General features: G+C 34.1%; 1 protein-coding gene across 2 annotated transcripts in view; it reads right to left on the bottom strand.

Moving 5' to 3' along the window:
• Positions 1-20,578, bottom strand: part of Mccc1 (Methylcrotonoyl-CoA carboxylase 1) — a 126,793-nt gene that overhangs the window by 50,073 nt on the left and 56,142 nt on the right. For both annotated transcript variants that reach the window (XM_090414195.1, XM_090414197.1), the window contains exons 9-12: positions 17,478-17,605; positions 5,397-5,580; positions 4,977-5,086; positions 751-952 (exon numbers count right to left, since the gene is read on the bottom strand). In XM_090414195.1, coding sequence (XP_090270321.1) covers positions 751-952; positions 4,977-5,086; positions 5,397-5,580; positions 17,478-17,605 — 624 coding nt within the window. The remainder of the gene's footprint in view (positions 1-750; positions 953-4,976; positions 5,087-5,396; positions 5,581-17,477; positions 17,606-20,578) is intronic.

Here is a 20,578-nt window from a genome sequence, read left to right as displayed (position 1 = left end):
ATGCCTCTAATCTTTCGCAGGACTCTTTTATATAAATTATATAAAATATAATTTATATTCTCAAGGATATAAATAATTTATAACTCAAGGCCAACTTCTCTAGACAAATGAAGGCAGAAAACATATTATTATTCTTTTATTTTTTTGAACGATCTTCCTTTCTCTTGTCATATGCCAAGAACAATATTGCACTGTTCCATTCTCTCTCTCACTGAAGCTGCATGACATCATGTAGGTAACTCCATTCATACCAAAAAGCAATTGTCATTACAACAGACTCATAAAGACCACAGAAATAGTTTGTTATAGTGAATAGTTTGCTATAGTGAATTTCTTTTATTATGTCATTGCATCTATGGGGCTTTGGTTGAGACTTTTCAGTAATTTGTTATAGTGGTGTTCACACAGTGTAAGAGTTGACTGTACATAACAACCTTTCACAATCTTGAAAAAAAAAAAAAAAAACAGCTTTAATTATAAATCTATGCATGTGCCTTCTTGACAGTATTTTTAGTGCAAGAAGTATTTATGATCTATGGTTTCATGAATGATTATAGTTAAGAGATGGATTGAAATTAAAACATGGAAAATAGCAATCTATAAGATGATTGAGGATATCAGAAATGTACAAAATTTGAAACAATTATGACATCAGAATGTAATGCTCATTTTTAATTCCAGAAACTGGAATTGACACAAGTATTATTATTACAGCATATATTTTTTAAACTACTCTCTAAATGTTCTCACCTGAAACTATTTTGCTATCTTCTTTCTCATTAAGAAGTAGCCCTAAAACAGCTTTACAAAGAATTTGAGCTGATGGAGTCTTGTATGGAAAAAGTTCATCTTTATAATTAGCTATGAAATCAGTACTCACATTTCCCTTTTGAAACTGAATATGGCTAGCAAGACTCATCAGAAATGAGATATTGTTACTGACTCCTGCCACCTAAAACATTAAAACAAACAACTCTGAAGTCTGCAAATTGGTCTTCATTTTATTAAAGATCAATTAACCTAAAATACTGCCTTCTGCATAATATATCATCTTTATAGAATTGAAGATCAATTAAAATAAATATTTCAGAATGTTATTTCTATAAAAAAAAATACCCAGTAATTATGATTGCATCATATATCATAAATACACAGTTGAGTTCCATGTATTTAATGATACATGAAAAGGAAAAAAGCAGAAAAATATTAAATGGATAATTTGAAATATTTATAGTACTGATCATAAGTTGTGCATAAAATAAATTTATACTGTACTGCCTTACACTTTCTGTTACCTTACTTTTAAATGTGTCCAGAATCTTAATTTTGCTAAAAACATAGAAAAGTTAGTGTTGGCAGTTGTTCATCTTTGTTTTGTGGGTTAAATTCACAACACAAAGAAAATAAATAAGAAAAAAAAAATTCTTTTTTTTTTTTTTGTATTTTGTTTAAAACATTATGCCATCCGAAAATTATTATTAAAACAGAACTTTACTGCTCTAAAACAGAAAAAGTTCAATACTGTTTTTCTGATTATCAGTGTATAGAAAAACAAACACAAATTAACCTATTACCACAAGGATTGTGCTACCTTACAAATGATTTAGAAATAACGGAATCATCTATGCAGTAGTAAACAACAAATCTGCATGACAGGAGGGAAATAAGGTATACAGGAAATACTTTTGAAATAAACGTGGAAATTGATCTGCATCATATCATATGTGTTTAGCAATTTAGGATTACAGAGACTGAATTAACATTGATATCATAATAATGTACTGATTTCTGCAATATTTTTATGCACTTCGTTATTTCATTATTTCTAGCAGTAACAGGAATCTATACTGCTAGAAATAATTACTACACGTGTGATGTAGTAATTAATGGCTTAATTACTACACCACAGGCAAAATAAGTGAATATTTTATTAAATTATTTTTTCCTCTCATTGCTATCACAAAGGCACAAAATACAGAAATGAATAATAATGTGAAATATGTCCTGACTATGCTCTTTGGGTGCAGTCAAGGGGTAGCAGGTATTGTTGTTTATACCAGAGGATGAAGATAGTCTTACAAATGTTTTTAATTTTTTTCAGCCAAATTTATTTAAATGAGGAGTTTTCTGTAGAGATGTTTTCTGCACATTCTGATTAGTTGCAGATCTGCATTCTTTTCATAAAATATGTTTACACTGGCATTTACATTATTCTGATACTGATGAGTGGATTTCATCTTTAGGGATATGGATAAGGGAGGTTAATTTGAATATTGGTTTAAGTAGCGCTTTGTTAAGTAATTTTTGATTCCTTAAGCAACCTAATGTAAGGCTACTAACTTCAAAACAGAAGATATTCCCTATTAGACTGCATGCTGATTGGAGGAGAGGTGTTAATATTTTTATTTTTGTAAAATTGGATTTATCAGTACTAAAACTAAGAAGAATTGTAATTCTTTAGGAGGTATAATGTCATTAAAGCATATCACTCTAGCTATGTTAGAATTTTTATAATGCCATTTATAAATTTTTGTGCGGAATGATGAAGTGAATAAATATTTAGTCTGTTAGTCTATGTAAGTTTTCTACAGATAGCACTCAGGGAAAGATATGCAAGCTTGATAATTGAAGTATATAGAAATTATAAGCTATTAAATTTCAGTGGTTATTGTAAATTTATTCTAGGATTTAGGAAATTTAAGTGTATTAAAACCAACGTAAGTATAACTAACACATAAGTCTAAATGTGTATAGGAATTCATGTAATGGGTTTTATATTTTTTTAATAGTTTATTTAATTTTATATAATTATTTAAAATAAATTAAATATTTAAATAAATTAATAAATTAAATATTTACACAATTTAAATATAATTTTTATATAATTTTACAGTAAAATAGTTCTACACTAAAAGATATCTACTTTCAGTCAAAATTAACGTGTGTTAATAAATTTTAATATAAGAATCCAAATGCCAAATTTGACTGATATATACAGTAGGCAAAGCAATACTAAAATGTAACGCACTGTTGTGAAATGTGTCTAAAAACTTTATTTAATGGGAAAGGAATATAACTTCAAAGCCAATAGTATGAAATTTATCTAAAAATAAAGAAGTAATGAAAAATCAAAATATGGCATATCTTATTATTAAATAGATAAATAAAGAAATAAAAAAAAACACGAAATAATGCTAGCATGAATATATTACAAAATAAAATAAAAAAATTGTCTTCACTTTAGCAACTGTCCTCTGCATCCCTCTCCTCCCGATGTATTTCAATTCTGTTTGGGTTCGATTTTTCTGCTATCATTAGCAAAATCCCACCCATTTTCAGTTTCCTCTTGCATTTTATCCCTATATCATCCTCTGTCAACCAAGTCTCACTAATATCTATAATGTTTAGCCAAGTTGAACTGACCAATGACAAAAAAATCCACACCTTTATTCAGAATACTTCTGGCATTAAATATATATAAACTGCAATATCCCCTTCATCCCACAATTTCCCTTATATCTTATGTTGATTATCCCACTAATGTTAAGAACTTGAGTAAGGAGCTACTACAGCTCATGTGCACTCTCCCACTTACTCGTGTCTGGGTTGCCTGCACCCACTCACTTGCATTTCCCTAAACATTCTAGTTTCCCTGATGCTGCACTTTCAAACTCTCTCAAAGATCAATACTTTCTCAAGACACCAACCTCGAAATCCATTCAAATGCAAACTATCCCTCTTACATAAGTTATTCCATCCATCAAGCTCGCTCCAAGTAGCCAAAAACTCTACAACATTCCTCATGCACAACCTGAGCACCTTTCAATCATAGTTCTTCATCTCTGCTCACCTTTATCATACTGTGGCCACAGACTCATCATTTTTACTTTCTTACTCTTACCATCAACTTGCCAGCCAAGTTGGCCAAGTGGTTAGCATACCTGCTCTCCAACAAATAAGCTGTGAATTCGAATCCTGTCATGGACATGGATATTTGTGATTGTCTTTAGGTGGGTAGGAGCAACATAAAACTTTCATATCTTCAGACATGCTACTCTTGTCACTAGTACAAGTTGAGAGAATCCCCTCTTTCACTTTCCCTCACTTTATCCTTACAGCACTGCTAACATGCTTAATGTTGGCCTCAGAAAAACACGATTTTGTTACACTCTTCTTAAGTACTCTCCTCTTATCATAGAATCGCATACAAAATTTAATCATTCTCTCTATTTTGCTCTTTCATACTCTGCTTTCTTTCTCTCTCTCTCCTCACATCTCTTCCTTCCTTTGCTTCTGTGTCATACCACCTGCCAGGCATCCTTCAACTACATCTGTTCTGTAAAGAAGTCCACGTAAGCATGCTATCTTTCCCCATTATCATCTGACCATTCTTTTTATTTTCCTCTGTTTTATTTTTGGTATCACTCATACTACATGCACACTCACTCTCTTCCAACACTTTACTGAATGCAACAATAACCTTGCCATGATTCACACTTGTATTCTCTGATCTTCAGTCACTCAACTAACTGCTATGATTCTCATATTTTCTCTCTCTCTCTCTCTCTCTCTCTGCTTTCTGACACTTACTCTCAAAATACTTTCTGACAAATGTACTCACCAGATTTACTTTCCTTCCATAAATCCTTTACTCTATGAAGGAAATTCATTTCACAACACTGCAGCAAATAAAATCATACGCCATTATTCTATGCATTGGCACCTGATGTACAATACTGTATACTTATAACAAAAATAATAGCTCTTAAAACCACACAAAGCAAACAACTCTTAACAAGCAAGCAAATACTCATAATTATAATAATTTAGGGAAAAAAAATCAATTATGGCTAATTATTTTCTAAAACACCTTATCTTTCAGCTCCTACAAACTCAAGGTGCAAACTCCAAATTCTGTAATATTCTGAAATATCGAACTGAATTTTTAAAACAGTGATGGCTAGAATGACACTTACACTATATTCAGATAAGGACTGATATAATTTTCGTAAGGCAGCATGCCTATCTGGTCCCCAAACTATCAATTTAGCTATCATTGGATCATAATGTACAGACACCTGATCACCTATGTAAAAAAAAAAAAAAAAAAAAATCATATGAAACTGATTACCAAGATTATCATCACAATCAATTCTATAAATTTTTTAAATGTAATTTTTGTAGAATGAGTTTAGTTTTTTTATGTTTATCAGTCTGCTTTGCTTTGGTTTTGAAGTTTGATCAAGAGTCTTAACATTTTTAAACAACACAGTATATAATTCAGCTATTATTATATTCTTGCTGATTAATAAAAACAACAATAATACTAATTTTGTTTCTTCATGATATGAAAATAAAATATATAACTGATCAATAAGATAATTTGAATGTCATACCCTGCCTAACACCAGTATCTATACGAACATTACTAGATGGTATCGGAGTGGAAAGATGATGCAGATCCCCAGCAGCAGGCATAAAGTCATTTTTTGGGTCTTCTGCATATATTCGAGCTTCAAATGCATGACCTGATAATTTTATGTCATCTTGAGTTACATGAAGCTTTTCTCCAGATGCAGCCTTAAAAAAATATTTTTTAATTCTGAAAAAGTTGCATATTATTTGCTATACTAATGCAAATTCTTCTAAAATGCATATAAAAGCTGATATAATAATAATAATAAGTATAATAACACAAAATTTATGGCATGAAAACTTAACATGAACTACTTTGATTTTCCATGCATGAATTCATATTTCTTGCCATTACTCAGTACTCAGGAAAAGTCTACATGTTAGTTAGCTAGTTATTCAGAAGTGATGTCATTTTGACACTGTATGGTCACTCCTGTACCTCAATGGGTTTTGGGAGTGAAGTCTTCTTGCTAGAAAGAGTAGTAGGGTTGCAGATGACCTTTCAATAAACAGTTAGTAGGACAATCACAAACATTCCATGCCAGGATTCAAACCTGCAGCCTTGGCTGGAGAGTGAATATGCCAACCATTTGGCCAAACAGGTTGGTCAGTCTACATGAAGTAACTTAAATAAAACTTTCGTTTAAGCCACAATATATTAATCAATACATTAAGAGTACTGTAAATTAAATAACACACACATTTAAGTATGTCCATTGCAAAGCAAATGGCTCTGCAGTTTTGCAGAGCCATTTGCTTTGCAAAACTGCAGTTTCTGAACTTCTAAAAAAAAGGAAAATATTGGGGGGAAAGGGAATAGTTTTCAATTTATAATCTATTCCCTTTCCCCCCAATATTTTCCTTTTTTTAGAAGTATAGACTGGTCCCCAAACTTTATAATTTTTACTTATGCAAACATCACTAAACTATACTTAAACACATTTTCTTAAATCCATTATTATTATTATTTAAATGTTATATTCAGGCAATGACGATCAAGGAAAAGAAGGAGTAGACATAGTATTCAGCACAAAATACGAGGCTAATATTCTTGAATGGCAGGCAGCCTCAAGTAGAGTAATGTGGGCAAATATCAGAATGGGGAATTCGACAATGAGACTTATTTGTGCCTATGGTCCCACAGAAGGTTCTACTAAGGTAGAAGTGGAGGAATTTTTTGATGCTTTAGAAAAAGCAACTGACACAATGAAAAAGGAAAAGTTGGTCCTTGTTGGGGATCTAAATAGCAGAGTAGGAAATGATTGTGAGACATACAAAAATATTTTGGGAAAATTTGGAGAAAAGAGCAAAGCTAATAATAATGGCAAATATCTGTTCGATTTCTGCTCAGGACATGGACCGGTTATTACTAACACCATATTCCAACATAAAAATGTGCACAAATTCACATGGAGAGAAGAGGCAAGGAATAAGAAAAGTCTCATTGACTATGTTATTGTTGATAGTGATGTTTTCTCCCTGGTGCAGGACACCAGAGTGTACAGAGGATTTGAAATTGGAAGTGATCACTATTTAGTCTTGAGCAGGATAAAATTGAATTTCATATTGAAAAGAATAACATGTAAGAAAGTTTTTAAAGCGAATAAAAGTTGAGCAGCTCTCAGATGTGAACAGTAGACTAAAATACACAAAGATTATTGAAGAAAAAATGAAAGAGTTTGAGAACAGGAATCAAACCCTGGAGATTCAGTGGCAAGCCTTGAAGAAAGCCCTGATTGATTCAGCTAGAGAGGCATGTGGTGAAGTTGTCTGCAAGGATAGAAAAATTAGAACTCCATGGTGGACACAGGAAGTTAAACAGGCAGTGAAGGAAAAGAAGAAAGCATATCAAAAGTTCCTGGCAAATAAATCAGCATGTGCTCTTAGAGAATACAGAGACAAATGCAAGAATGCTAAACACTGTGTAAAACTAGCCAAACAAAAGTCATGGGAGAACTTTGGCAAGAATATAGAAAATAAATATCAAGAAGGTGGCAAAATATTCTGGAGGTTGTTGAAGAAGCTTAGGAATGGAGGAAAGCGTGCTGTAAAAGGAATTAGAGATGATAGAGGTGACATGAAAACGGGAGATAAAGATATCCTTGAAGTATGGAGTAATTACTTTGAAAAACTGCTAAATGAAACAAGCAGTGATGACAGCACAATGGTAAAAAACACTGACCAGGCATGTAGTCAGGAATACATATCCATACTTGAAGTAGAAAAAGCCATCAAAGGCTTAAAATGTGGAAAGGCAGCAGGACTATATGATATTCGACCAGAAATGCTGAAATATGGTGGTATAAAAGTCTTACAGTAGGTGCGCTGCATTGTTCAGAAAGCCTGGACAGAGGGACGAATTTCCAATGATTGGAGTAGAGCTCTCATAGTACCCATATATAAAATGGAAAATAAATTAGAGAATTACAGAGGTATTTCCCTACTAAGTGTTCCTGGCAAGATCTATGCAAGTATACTTGAGAAACGATTGAGAAGAATTGGAAGAAAAGCTGGGTGAAGAACAAGCTGGATTCAGGCCAAATAGAGGCTGTCAGGATCAGATCTTCACTTTATGACAAATAGTCGAGAAAGCATGGGAATATAACAAAGATCTGTATTTAAGTTTTGTCGATTTAGAAAAGGCATATGACAAGATGCCAAGAGAGAAGCTATTCACTACACTACAGTTATATGGTGTCAATGGGGCATTATATCAAGCAATACTTAGTCTTTATTTGAGTTGTAAGTCAGCAGTTAGAATTGAAGGAAGTATAGAAAGATGGTTTAATGTTAAATCTGGTGTGAGACAAGGATGTACATTATCTCCTCTATTATTCATTATTTATATGGATCACATTATGAAGGAAAGTGGTATTAAACATGATATCAAAATTGGAGATGTTAATGTCAGCTCTTTGCTTTATGTGGATGATATTATACTTCTAAATAAATCCACTACAAGTCTGCAGGATTCTCTGACTAAATTGAATAACTGTTGTAATAGATATGGTATGAAGGTCAGCAATAAAAAGACAAAGACAATGAAAATAGGCAGAATCATTGAAAATGTCAGCTGTGTTGTGAATGGAGAACCTGTGGAACAAGTAAAACATTTCAGCTACTTAGGCACGATTTTTAGTGAAGATGGTAAATTCTTATTGTGCTATCTTCTATCGAAGGTCAGTGACCATCTTGGCGAAAAAACTGCGCTCTTGTGCTAATCTAAGCAGTTGTGCACTACTCTTTCCTGTCCACGTCTTGATGTTGTCAAACCATGATATTCTTTTTCTTCCTCTAGTTCCTTTGCCACCAATTCTTCCTATCAAAACAGTTTGTAGAAGTTGGTATTTGCTGTTTCTCATGATGTGGCCAAGATATGATGTTTTTCGTTTCTTGATTATTTGTACCAGATGTTTAGCTTTGCCAATGGATTTTAAGACATTTTCATTGGTAATTTTTTCTGTCCATGAGATCTTTAGCATTCTTCTGTATAGCCACATCTCAAAGGCTTCGATTTTCTTGATGGTTGTTGCCTTCAATGTCCATGTTTCAACTCCATAGAGCAGAATAGACCACACGTAGTAGCATTTCAGCATTCGGCATCTGACTTCCATGTTTAGGTCTTTATTGCAGAATAGTGTTCTCATTTTCATGAAGGACTGCCGTGCAACTTCAATCCTTGTCTTTATATCTATTTCTGGATCCCACCGTTTCATTAAGCCAGCAACCAAGATATTTATATCTTGACATTTGATCAATATTTTTCCCATTGAGTGTCAGTTTCATTGATGAGGCTGGATGTTTGCTGATGATCATGTATTTTGTCTTGTTGATGTTTATATTTATTCCCATTCTTTCGCTTTCTATGTATACTCTGTCAACGAGTTTTTGGAGATCCATAATATTATCTGCAATTAGCACGGTGTCATCTGCATATCGAAGGTTGTTAACAATCTTTCCATTTATTATGATTCCCTCTGAACATTCTTCCAATGCTTTTTTAAAGATTACCTCTGCATATATGTTGAACAGGAGTGGTGAGAGCACACATCCTTGTCTCACTCCTCTTTTGATGTTAATATCACTGGTGGTAATGTTGTCTAATTGAACGGTAGCTGACTGATTCCAATACAGATTTGTTATTAGTCTTATGTCTTGTTCATCTAGCCTTATTTGTTGAAGGACTTCTATTAAGTTAGTGTGTCTGACTTTGTCGAATGCTTTTTCAAAATCTATGAAACACATAAAGACAGATTTCTGTTTTTCTATGCATTTTTGTATCAATATTTGGGTACAGAAAAGGGCCTCTCTAGTACCAAAACCATTCCGAAAGCCGAATTGTGTTTCACTTAGAGTTTCTTCACTTTTTCTATAAATACGATTCTGAATTACTTTCAAAAATATTTTTTAATGTTTGGCTCATTAGACTAATAAGTCGGAAATCACCACAGGAATTCGCTTTGGGTTTCTTTGGGACAGTGATAAATGTAGATTTGAGCCAATCTGATGGAAATTCATCACTTTCATATATTTTATTAAATAGTTTTTCAAGAAGTTTGATGTTATCTGGTTCTATTAATTTAAAAAATTCTGTTTGCACACCATCTGGTCCACTGGCTTTTCCTGTTTTACTTGTTAGTATAGCATTCTCTATTTCGCATTTCATGATTGCTGGTCCTTGAATGTTATCTTTTATATTTATAGGCTTCTGTCTAGTATCATTGAAAAGTTCTGTTACATATTTTATACAAATCTTTATTCTCTTCTTCTAGAACTATTTTTCCATTTTCGTCTCTTAGAGACACTATTTGCTTTTTCCTCAGTTTTCCAGAAATTTCGTTGATTTTCTTATACAGATTGAAATTATGTTTCTTCTGAAGCAATTCAATTTCAGTACATAAATTTTTCATCCAATTTTCCTTGGCTTCTTTTATTTTTTTCTTGATGATGTTATGTGTTTCTGTATACCTGGCAAGGTCTTTGTTTTTGTACATTCTTCTTGTATCAATAAGAGAAAGAATCTCATCTGTCATCCATTCCTGTTGTTTTATATTATTCACATAACCTACTTCTTCAATACTTGTTGTTACGATGGCATTCTTTAAGCTATTCCAAAGAGATTCCACACTTTTATTTTCTTCTATGTTAATCTGTGTAATCGCAGGTTAAGCTGTGTCTTGGCACTTTTATTTATGTTCGGGTCTTTCAGTTTTTCTACATCAATTTCCTTTTTCTTCTTTTGTGATTTTTTATCTGATTTTAATCTAAGACATACTTCTGCAACTATGGGATTGTGGTCTGATGAGATATCTGCTCCAGGATAAGTCTTTGCACTCTTTATACTACTGTGGAATCTTTTATTTATCAGTATATAATCAATTTGATTTCTGACAATGTTATGTTGGTTATCTTGAGGCGATTTCCAAGATGGTAAATTAAATATTGAAATAGGCAACAGAATCAGCAAAGCTGGTATGGTAGGAAGTCAATTGAATAAATTCATATGGAATAAGAGAGAAATTAGTCAGAACACTAAATTAGCTGTATACAAGACTGTGTTCAAACCAGTTTTAACTTATGGATCTGAGAGCTGGGTCAGAAGTAAAACACTTGACCAAAGACTAGAGACCGCAGATATGAGAGTCAATTAGAGGCGTGAACAGATGGCATCAATGGCAATATCATATTAAAAACAAGGATATTAGGAAAGAACTTGACATTGTCAGCATCCAGGAATGCGTTAGCAGAGCTAATCTCAGGTGGTATGGTCACTTAAATAGAATGGGAGAGGAAAGATTAGCAAAACAAGTGTTCTCTGTCAGGTTGGCAGGAAAACGACCCAGAGGAAGACCAAGACATAGGTGGATTGATACGGTACAAAGTGCCTTAGACAATAGAAATATAAGATCTGATAATGTTGGAGTCTTGACAGGTAACAGACTGATTTGGAGGAAAATTGTAGAAAAGAAGTTAGTAATGATGTAATTTTTTCATGTGGTACTATCATATCCTGTACACCCCTTGAAGGTACATGGCAGGAATTTGATGATGATGATTATTATTATTATTATTTAATAATACAAGAATGATTATTATGGTTTCACAGTTTTCTTCTCTAGAACATTCAATGGATTTTGATAAATTTGGTATTATATAGGAGGCATGCAAAATTTATCAACTAACTAAAATTTTCCAATTTTAGCAAACATAACAGCCTAGCACTCTGAGTCTCATCACACAAAATGGTTTATATTCATCGCATGTATTTCTTAACTGTTTCTTGTGTTCATTACTTTCTTAGAATATGACTGTAGGGTTTTTTTTTTTTGTCACCATCCCTTTAAAGATCTTGAAAGTTTATTTTTCATTTGGTCAGACTATAATAAATTTAGTTTAATCCTTTTATCCAAGTGTGAGCAAACAAAGTTTGCGCCTGAAAGTATCTTCAGGACTGAGGTAAGGTAGTACAACACCAGGCAACTCATTGCAAAGGTGGAGCAAGCTAACATCACTCCTATCTCAGTATCTCCCATAATGCAAAACACATATCCTTGCGGATGTGTATAATGTTATGCATTAAGGAGAGGGCCACTACCCAGACTAGTTTCGACCTTTATCGAGGTCTCTTCAGTGAGAGCCAGGCTCAAGTGGATATACCAGGCAGAAGCATTAGCAAGGTCATCTCTACCTATAGGAGTTGCCAAACGGTGTGCCACCTTTTTATTAAATTACTCTGGATTTAGAGAAAGATGTTGAAAGTTTATTTTTCACTTGGGACTATAATAAATTTAGTTTAATCCTTTATCCAAGGGTGAGCAAACAAAGTTTGTGCCTGAAAGTATCTTCAGGACTGGACGAGTTTCCCAGTGTTGTACTACCTTACCCCAATCCTGAAGTTTTTCTTCCACTTTATAAGGCTCTGGTAAACAATAACCAAGATGTAGTTTTACCACATGTTGGTTACTGTGCTCAGTATGGTAACTGGGTTCAGAGAAGACAAGTGAAAGATCCAGCAGTGGGTAACCAAGATGATATCTGGTTTATGGAATTGTGCATTTTAGAACACACTGAGGTTCAAGACTGGTTTCATGTAATAAATTATAAACATAATGAACAACTATTTATTCTATAATAATAATTTTTATGATGAAGTAATTTCTATCAAGGCTGATCAAAATGCATTATGATTTTATCATAATGTATCATGTATTCTGACTTTAAATAAGTTTCCTTAAAATTTCCTTGAAAACTGTAAAAGAAAAATTAATCCAAAATGCAATGGGGGGGGGGGAATCTGAAAGCTCTATATCTCCTTACTTTTAAATGATTGCAGGCATTATCCAACACAGTTAAGCCATTTATCTTTCAATGGTCTGATCAATACAACTTAATAAAAATGCTAATTCTGCAGTTAGAATTGAAGGAAATAAAGAAAGATGGTATTAAATCAAATGTGAGAGAAGGGTGTACATAAACTCCATTATTATTCATTATCTCAGATCACATTATGAAGGAAAGTGGTATTAAATCTGTTATCAAAATTGGCAATGCTAACCTTAGCTCTTTAGTTTAAGCAGATGATGTTATACTTCTGAATAAATCCAGTACAAGTCAGCAAGATTCCTTGACTAAATTGCATAACTGTTGTAATAAATTTGATATGAAAATCAACAATAAAAAGTAATAATGAAAATAAGGAGAAAAATTGAAAACATCAACTGCATTATGAATGGAGAACCTATAGAACAAGTAAAACATTTCAGCTATTTAAGCAAAAATTTTAGTGAAGATGGCAAATTAAATATGGAAACAGACAACAGAATTAGCAAAGCTGGTATGGTAGGAAGTCAGCTGAATAAATTTATATGGAATAAGAAAGAAATTAGTCAGAACACTAAATTAGCTATATAGAAGACATTGTTCAAACCAATTTTAACTTATGGATCTGAGAGCTGGGTTAGAAATAAAGCACTTGATCAACACTAGAGACCACAGATATGAGAGTTCTGAATAAGATTAGTGGAGTGAACAGATGACAACAATTGCAGTATTGTATTAAAAATGAGGATATTAAGAAAACACTTGCTATTGTTAGCATTCAGGAATGTGTTAGCAGAGTTAATCTCAGATGGTATGGTCACTTAAACAGAATAGGAGAGGAAAAATTTCTTTGCCAGGTTGGCAGGAAAATGCTCAGAGGAAGACCAAGAGGTAGATGGATTGATACAGCAAAAAGTGACTCAGAAGACAGAAATTTTAAGATCTGATAATGTTGGCGTCTTGACAGATAACAGATTAATTTGAAGGAATGTTGGTGATCAAAAGTTAGGAATGGTGTAACTTTTTCATGTAGTACTATCATAACATCCTGTACACCACCTGAGAGTACAATATCAAGAATTTGATGAGTTAATAAAAATTAGATACAGGAATCTATGCAGTTTCTAATTACATGCATTTCAAATTAACATGGTTAATAAATTGATATCCCAATGTATTTAGCATGGATTAAAAACTCACCAACACAGATGCTAGATGAAACTACTGGAACTATCCAGTAGTTTCATTGCTACCTTTCATTTATACCTTGAGGCCAGCAAAGCTTTAATGTATCACTAAATACAGTACAGAGACAATTAGAGTCTATGTACTATAATTAGTTACTTTTAGTGTAATTAGAAGCAACTGGAATGAAACTACTCTACATAATGAAACACACTCTTCTCCTGTAGACACTATACTGCATATATGCAAGCAAAACAAAGTTTCATTGTAGAGCCAAACATAGTATATAACGTAATACATTGTCTTAACATCCTCTTTTAAATTTCTGCAGAAAATACATGGTAATCGTGTTTACCCAACAAATGGATTCTGTTGTTGAAGAAATAGGTAGCGTTGGGAATGAAGTAGGCTTAAATGAAATGGACACTGTAAATGTATGGGGAATTATTCAACATGCATTCAAAACATTTGAGTGAAAATGTCTCCATTAACATCAATGAACAAAGTGAATATGAAGAACAATATAATTGTGATACTGAAAAAAATGTACCCAAGGACATAACTTTAAAAGAATTTCAATCATTGTTTTGAGCCACTGAAACTTTAAAACAACAAGTTATCGATGCTGACCCTAACCTTAAGTACACAAGTCTGCTGGAATATGAACAAAGCTACAAGCTGTTACCACAAAATGTACATAACAGAAAAAGAAGCAAAAGCCAGTGCAAACTACTTTATTCAAATGTTTCTCATATTTTCTTTTAAATATACCTGTATGTATTCTTCTTCTTCTGCAGCTTCTTCCACTTAAGTGGGGTCACTGTTGATGATGCATCTCCTCCACATCCTCCTGTTTTGGGCTGTCACCACATCCAAATTCTTCATCCTCAAGTCCTCTTCTACCAGCTCCCTCCATCTCTTCTTTGGCCGCCCACGCTTCCTCCTTCCTTGCACATCCATCTGCATGACCCTTCTTCCCACATATTCGTCCTCCCTCCTCATCACATGACCAAGCCATCTCAACCTTGCCTCCTGTATCATCGCTCCTAAGTTCATAACTTTCACTGTTCCGCTCACAGTCATTTCTCAGACGATCCTTTCTGGTCACACTGCACATCCACCTAAGCATTCTCATCTCTGCTACTTATGATGTCCTGCTGATGTTATTTTTCCTCAAGGCCACAGTTTCCATAGCATACATAATAGCTAGCCTCAATACTGTCCTATAGAGTTTGCCTTTCAGATTGATCAGCATCCTCTTATCGCATAACACTCCAGCCATCTCTCTCCAGTTCCTCCAACCCGCTTGTATCCTGCATCCCACTTTCTTCTCAGCTCCTCCATCTTCTTCTACTGTTGAACCTAAGTATCTAAAGTCCCTCAACTTTCCTGATGACATTTCTTTCCAGCTCTAGATCTGTCTCCTGTCCGCCGCCCACTGTGCAACACATATGCTGTCTTACTTCTGCTCAGTCTCATACCTCTCTCTTCCAGTACTTTTCTCCATCTTTCCAGTTTAGTTCCTGCTTCTTCTCTTGAATCTGCACACAGCAAGATGTCATCTGCATACAACATTGTCCAAGGTGCATCTTCTCTCACCTCCTCTGTTACCACCTCCATCACAATATTAAACAGAAACTGACTTAATGCTGACCTTTGATGCGAGCCAACTGTTACTTGAAAACTTTCTGTCTGTCCCAGACAGGTCCGAACACTTGTCTTCACATTTCTGTACATCTCCTGCACCAACCTGACATATTTCTCCAGAACCTTCTTCTCCCTCAGACACCTCCAGACTTCCTGCCTTGGCACTCTATCGTATGCTTTCTCCAGATCAATAAATGCCAGATGTAGCTCCCGTTGTTTCTCTCGAAACTTTTCCATCATCTGCCGTAACCCAAAGACAGCATCTGTTGTTGATCTACGAGGCATGAAGCCAAATTGTTCCTTTGTAATCTCCACCTCCTTCCTCAATCTTCCATCAAGAATCCTTTCTAGGATTTTCATTGTGTGGGACATCAACTTTATTCCTCTGTAATTTTTACAGTCTCGTGAATCCCCTTTACCCTTGTAGATGGGAACAAGAGTACTCTCCTTCCATTCCTCAGGTATATTTTCCTGTTGGCAAACTTTCATGAACAGGTCCCGCAGCAGGTCAATTCCCTCTTCCTCCAGTGCTTTCCATGCCTCCACTGGAATCCTGTCAGGGCCCACTGATTTTCCATTCCTTATCCTGTTCATGGCCTCCATCACTTCCACTGTATTGATGTTCTGCACCATCCCCTCAGAAGGCTGCCCATCTTCTCTGTGAATGCTTGCATTTTCCTCATTCAAAAGTCCCTCAAAGTATATTCTCCATCTGTTTCTTATGTCCACATCTCTCCATAATACTCTTCCTTCAGCATCTTTGATCTGCCTCACATGTAAGATGTCCTTTACTGCTTTATTTCTACATTTCGCTAGTTGGTAAATTTTTCTCTGTCCTTCCTTTGTTTCTAATTGATCATACAGATCTTGATATGCCATGGCCTTCGCCTGTGCCACAACTCTCTTGGCTTCTTGCTTTCTCTCTCTGTACACCTCTCTGTCCTCTTCCACTCTTGACTCATCCCACTTCTGCTATGCCTTCCTCTTAGCTGTCACTGCCACTTGTACATTATTATTCCACCAACAACCCTCCTTCTGCTTTGTAATCTTTCCAGATGTCTCACCAAGCACCTCGATTGCACAGCTCAGGATTACTTTTGAATTATGTTTCCACCAATCTTGTACACTTTCCAGTCCATCTGAAATCCTCTCTAACACCTTCTCCCTAAAATGATTCCTCACACTCTCTTCTTTTAAGCGAAAAGAAGAGAGTATGTATAATTATTATAATTAAACAATGCATAATGTATATTATAAATTTTCAAATATTTCAAACATTTTATTATTTGTTATGGTTATATTAGTGTTAAAAAATAAATACAAATGTATTTTTTAAAAAAATGTAGTAAAGATGCTGAAAGCCATTAATGAATTACAATGTTCAATTTTTTAGCATGTATACAATGCTAAGTTTCTGAGAAATGTGGTGTAAAGAAGTGAAGTGCAAGAATCTACTTGTATTGGTCGGTTTGCGATAGATTGTAAGGCTGATGCATCCATCTATTTGTTTCTTAATTAAAGTGTCCAGAAATGGTAATTGGTTTTCTTTGGAAAAAACTGAAAAAGATCTGTTTGATTTTCAAAGTAAGATCAACTCTTTGCACCGCAAAATTAAATTCACTTCAGAAATTCAGAAAGAAACCAATTACCATTTCTGGACACTTTAATTAAGAAACAAATAGATGGACACAACACTTCTTCACATCACATTTCTCAGAATTACAATATTTTCATTGTTTATATTTGTTTAACATGTTTTAATGGGATGCATTAACCATATAAAACAAGGAATTCCTACTTTGTTTTTTATATTTAAATTTCAGTAGGTAAAAACAAAAGCTATCTACTGTATAAATGCACTTTAAAAATTAGAACAGGAAAACAGAAAATTCAATGTAATTGAAAACTACCTGGAGCTGCCACTCAACTAAATCAACTCCTGTTACCATCTCTGTAACTGGATGTTCAACTTGTAATCGTGTATTCATCTCCATAAAATAAAAATTATAATTTCGATCCATAATGAATTCTACTGTTCCTAAAGAATAAAAATAAGAAAAAAAAATTGAATAATACTATTTCCTCAAAACATAGCATAAAAATCTAACAACATGAAAAATTAAATGTTACCATCCTCCAATTTAAATTTATCATTATTTCTGAAGCTATATGCATTTCCAGAACTCATTCAGGATGACAACGCTTGATTCGATTAGGGCTATCATATATTTCCTTAAATGGATTCAAAATAAATGATAATCATCATCATCATCAAATTCCTGCCATGTACCCTCAAGAGGTGTACAGGATATGATAGTACTACATGAAAAAAATTACATCATTACTAACTTCCTATCTACAATTTTTATCCAAATCAGTCTGTTACTTGTCAAAACTCCAACATTATCAGATCTTATATTTCTATCGTCTAAGGCACTTTGTACTGTATCAATCCACCTATGTCTTGGTGTTCCTCTGGGTCGTTTTGCTGCCAACCTGGCAGAGAACACCTGTTTTGCTAATCTTTCGTTGCCCATTCTGTTTAAGTAACCATACCAACCGAGATTAGCTCTGCTAACGCATTCCTGGATGCTGACAATGTTAAGTTCTTTCCTAATATCTTCGTTAATATGATATTGCCATTGATGCCATCTGTTCACGCCTCTAATCTTTCTCAGGACTCTCATATCTGCGGTCTCTAGTCTTTGGTCAAGTGTTTTACTTCTGACCCAGCTCTCAGATCCATAAGTTAAAACTGGTTTGAACACAGTCTTGTATACAGCTAATTTAGTGTTCCGACTAATTTCTTTCTTATTCCATATGAATTTATTCAATTGACTTCCCACGATACCAGCTTTGCTGATTCTGTTGTCTATTTCTATATTTAGTTTACCATCTTCAGTAAAAATTGTGCCTAAGTAGCTGAAATGTTTTACTTGTTCCACAGGTTCTCCATTCACAACACAGTTGACATTTTCAATGATTCTGCCTATTTTCATTGTCTTTGTCTTTTTATTGCTGACCTTCATACCATATCTATTACAACAGCTATTCAATTTAGTCAGAGAATCTTGCAGACTTGTAGCGGATTTATTTAGAAGTATAACATCGTCCGTATAAAGCAAAGAGCTGACATTAACATCTCCAATTTTGATATCATGTTTAATACCACTTTCCTTCATAATGCGATCCATATAGATAATGAATAACAGAGGGGATAATGTACATCCTTGTCTCACACCAGATTTAACATTAAACCATCTTCCTGTACTTCCTTCAATTCTAACTGCCGACTTGCAACTCAATTAAAGACTAAATATTACTTGATATAATGCCCCATTGACACCATATAACTGTAGCGTGTTGAATAGCTTCTCTCTTGGCATCTTGTCATATGCCTTTTCCAAATCAACAAAACTTAAATACAGATCTTTGTTATATTCCCATGCTTTCTCGACTATTTGTCGTAAAGTGAAGATCTGATCCTGACAGCCTCTATTTGGCCTGAATCCAGCTTGTTCTTCACCTAGCTTTTCTTCCACAATTCTTCTCAATCGTTTCTCAAGTATACTTGCATAGATCTTGCCAGGAATACTCAGTAGGGAAATACCTCTGTAATTCTCACATTCAGTTTTATTTCCCTTTTTATATATGGGTACTATGCGAGCGCTACTCCAATCATCAGGAATTCATCCCTCTGTCAAGGCCATCTGAACTATGTAGTGCAGCCATTGCAAGACTTTTATACCACCATACTTCAGCATTTCTGGTTGAATATCATCTACTCCTGCTGCCTTTCCACATTTTAAGCCTTTGATGGCTTTTTCTACTTCAAGTATGGATATGTATTCCTGACTGCATGCCTGGTCAGTGTTTTTTACCACTGTGCTGTCATCACTGCTTGTTTCACTTAGTAGTTTTTCAAAGTAATTACTGCATACTTCAAGGATATCTTTTTCTTCCGTTTTCATGTCACCTTTATCATCTCTAACTCCTTTTACAGCACTCTTTCCTCCATTCCTAAGCTTCTTCAACAACCTCCAGAATATTTTGCCACCTTCTTGATATTTATTTTCTATATTCTTGCCAAAGTCCTCCCATGACTTTTGTTTAGCTAGTTTTACACTGTGTTTAGCTTTCTTGCATTTGTCTCTGTATTCTCTAAGAGCACAAGCTGACTTATTTGCCAGGAACTTTTGATATGCTTTTTTCTTTTCCTTCACTGCCTCTTTAACTTCTTGTGTCCACCATGGAGTTCTAATTTTTTTATCCATGCCTCTCTAGCTGAATCAATCAGGGTTTTCTTCAAGGCATGCCACTGAATCTCCAAGGCTTGATTCCTGTTCTCAAACTCTTTCATTTTTTCTTCAATAATCTTTGTGTATTTTAGTCTACAGTTCACATCTGAGAGCTTCTCAACTTTGATTCACTTTAAAACTTTCTTACATGTTATTCTTTTCAATATGAAATTCAATTTTATCCTGCTCAAGACTAAATAGTGATCACTTCCAATTTCAAATCCTCTGTACACTCTGGTGTCCTGCACTAGGGAGAAAACATCACTATCAACAATAACATAGTCAATGAGACTTTTCTTATTCCTTGCCTCTTCTCTCCATGTGAATTTGTGCACATTTTTATGTTGGAACGTGGTGTTAGTAATGTTAGATCTTGAATGGACGATTTTTGAGAAATTATTCATTCAGAATCTAACATAAGAATTTGGCTAACTCAAATAATACCTGGTTGACAGCACACATTTCTGAATTTTGTTGTAAAGGAATTTTATGTAATAACATGTAAATCGCACTAGAAAAATCTTGTAGTTGAAAGTTAAACTGAAGGATTATAGGATTAATGACTTTTAATAAGGAAATTGTAGCATAATCTTGTCCCATTAAGCTGTATTAAACTTAATAAGTCGCCAAAGAAGTTAAGAGAATGAGTGCAAAGGTCGAGTTACATATGCACATATCGGCCGTAATGTCGCCAGCTAAAACATACGAGTAAT

This window comes from Typopeltis vanoorti, chromosome 24 (genome assembly GCF_054136105.1).
Source record: "Typopeltis vanoorti isolate ZY-2024b chromosome 24, IOZ_Tvanoo_1.0, whole genome shotgun sequence".
In the NCBI taxonomy this organism is placed as follows: domain Eukaryota; kingdom Metazoa; phylum Arthropoda; class Arachnida; order Uropygi; family Thelyphonidae; genus Typopeltis; species Typopeltis vanoorti.
The sequence above is the reverse complement of the archived record's forward strand: the minus strand, read 5'-3'. Positions and strand labels throughout refer to the sequence as shown.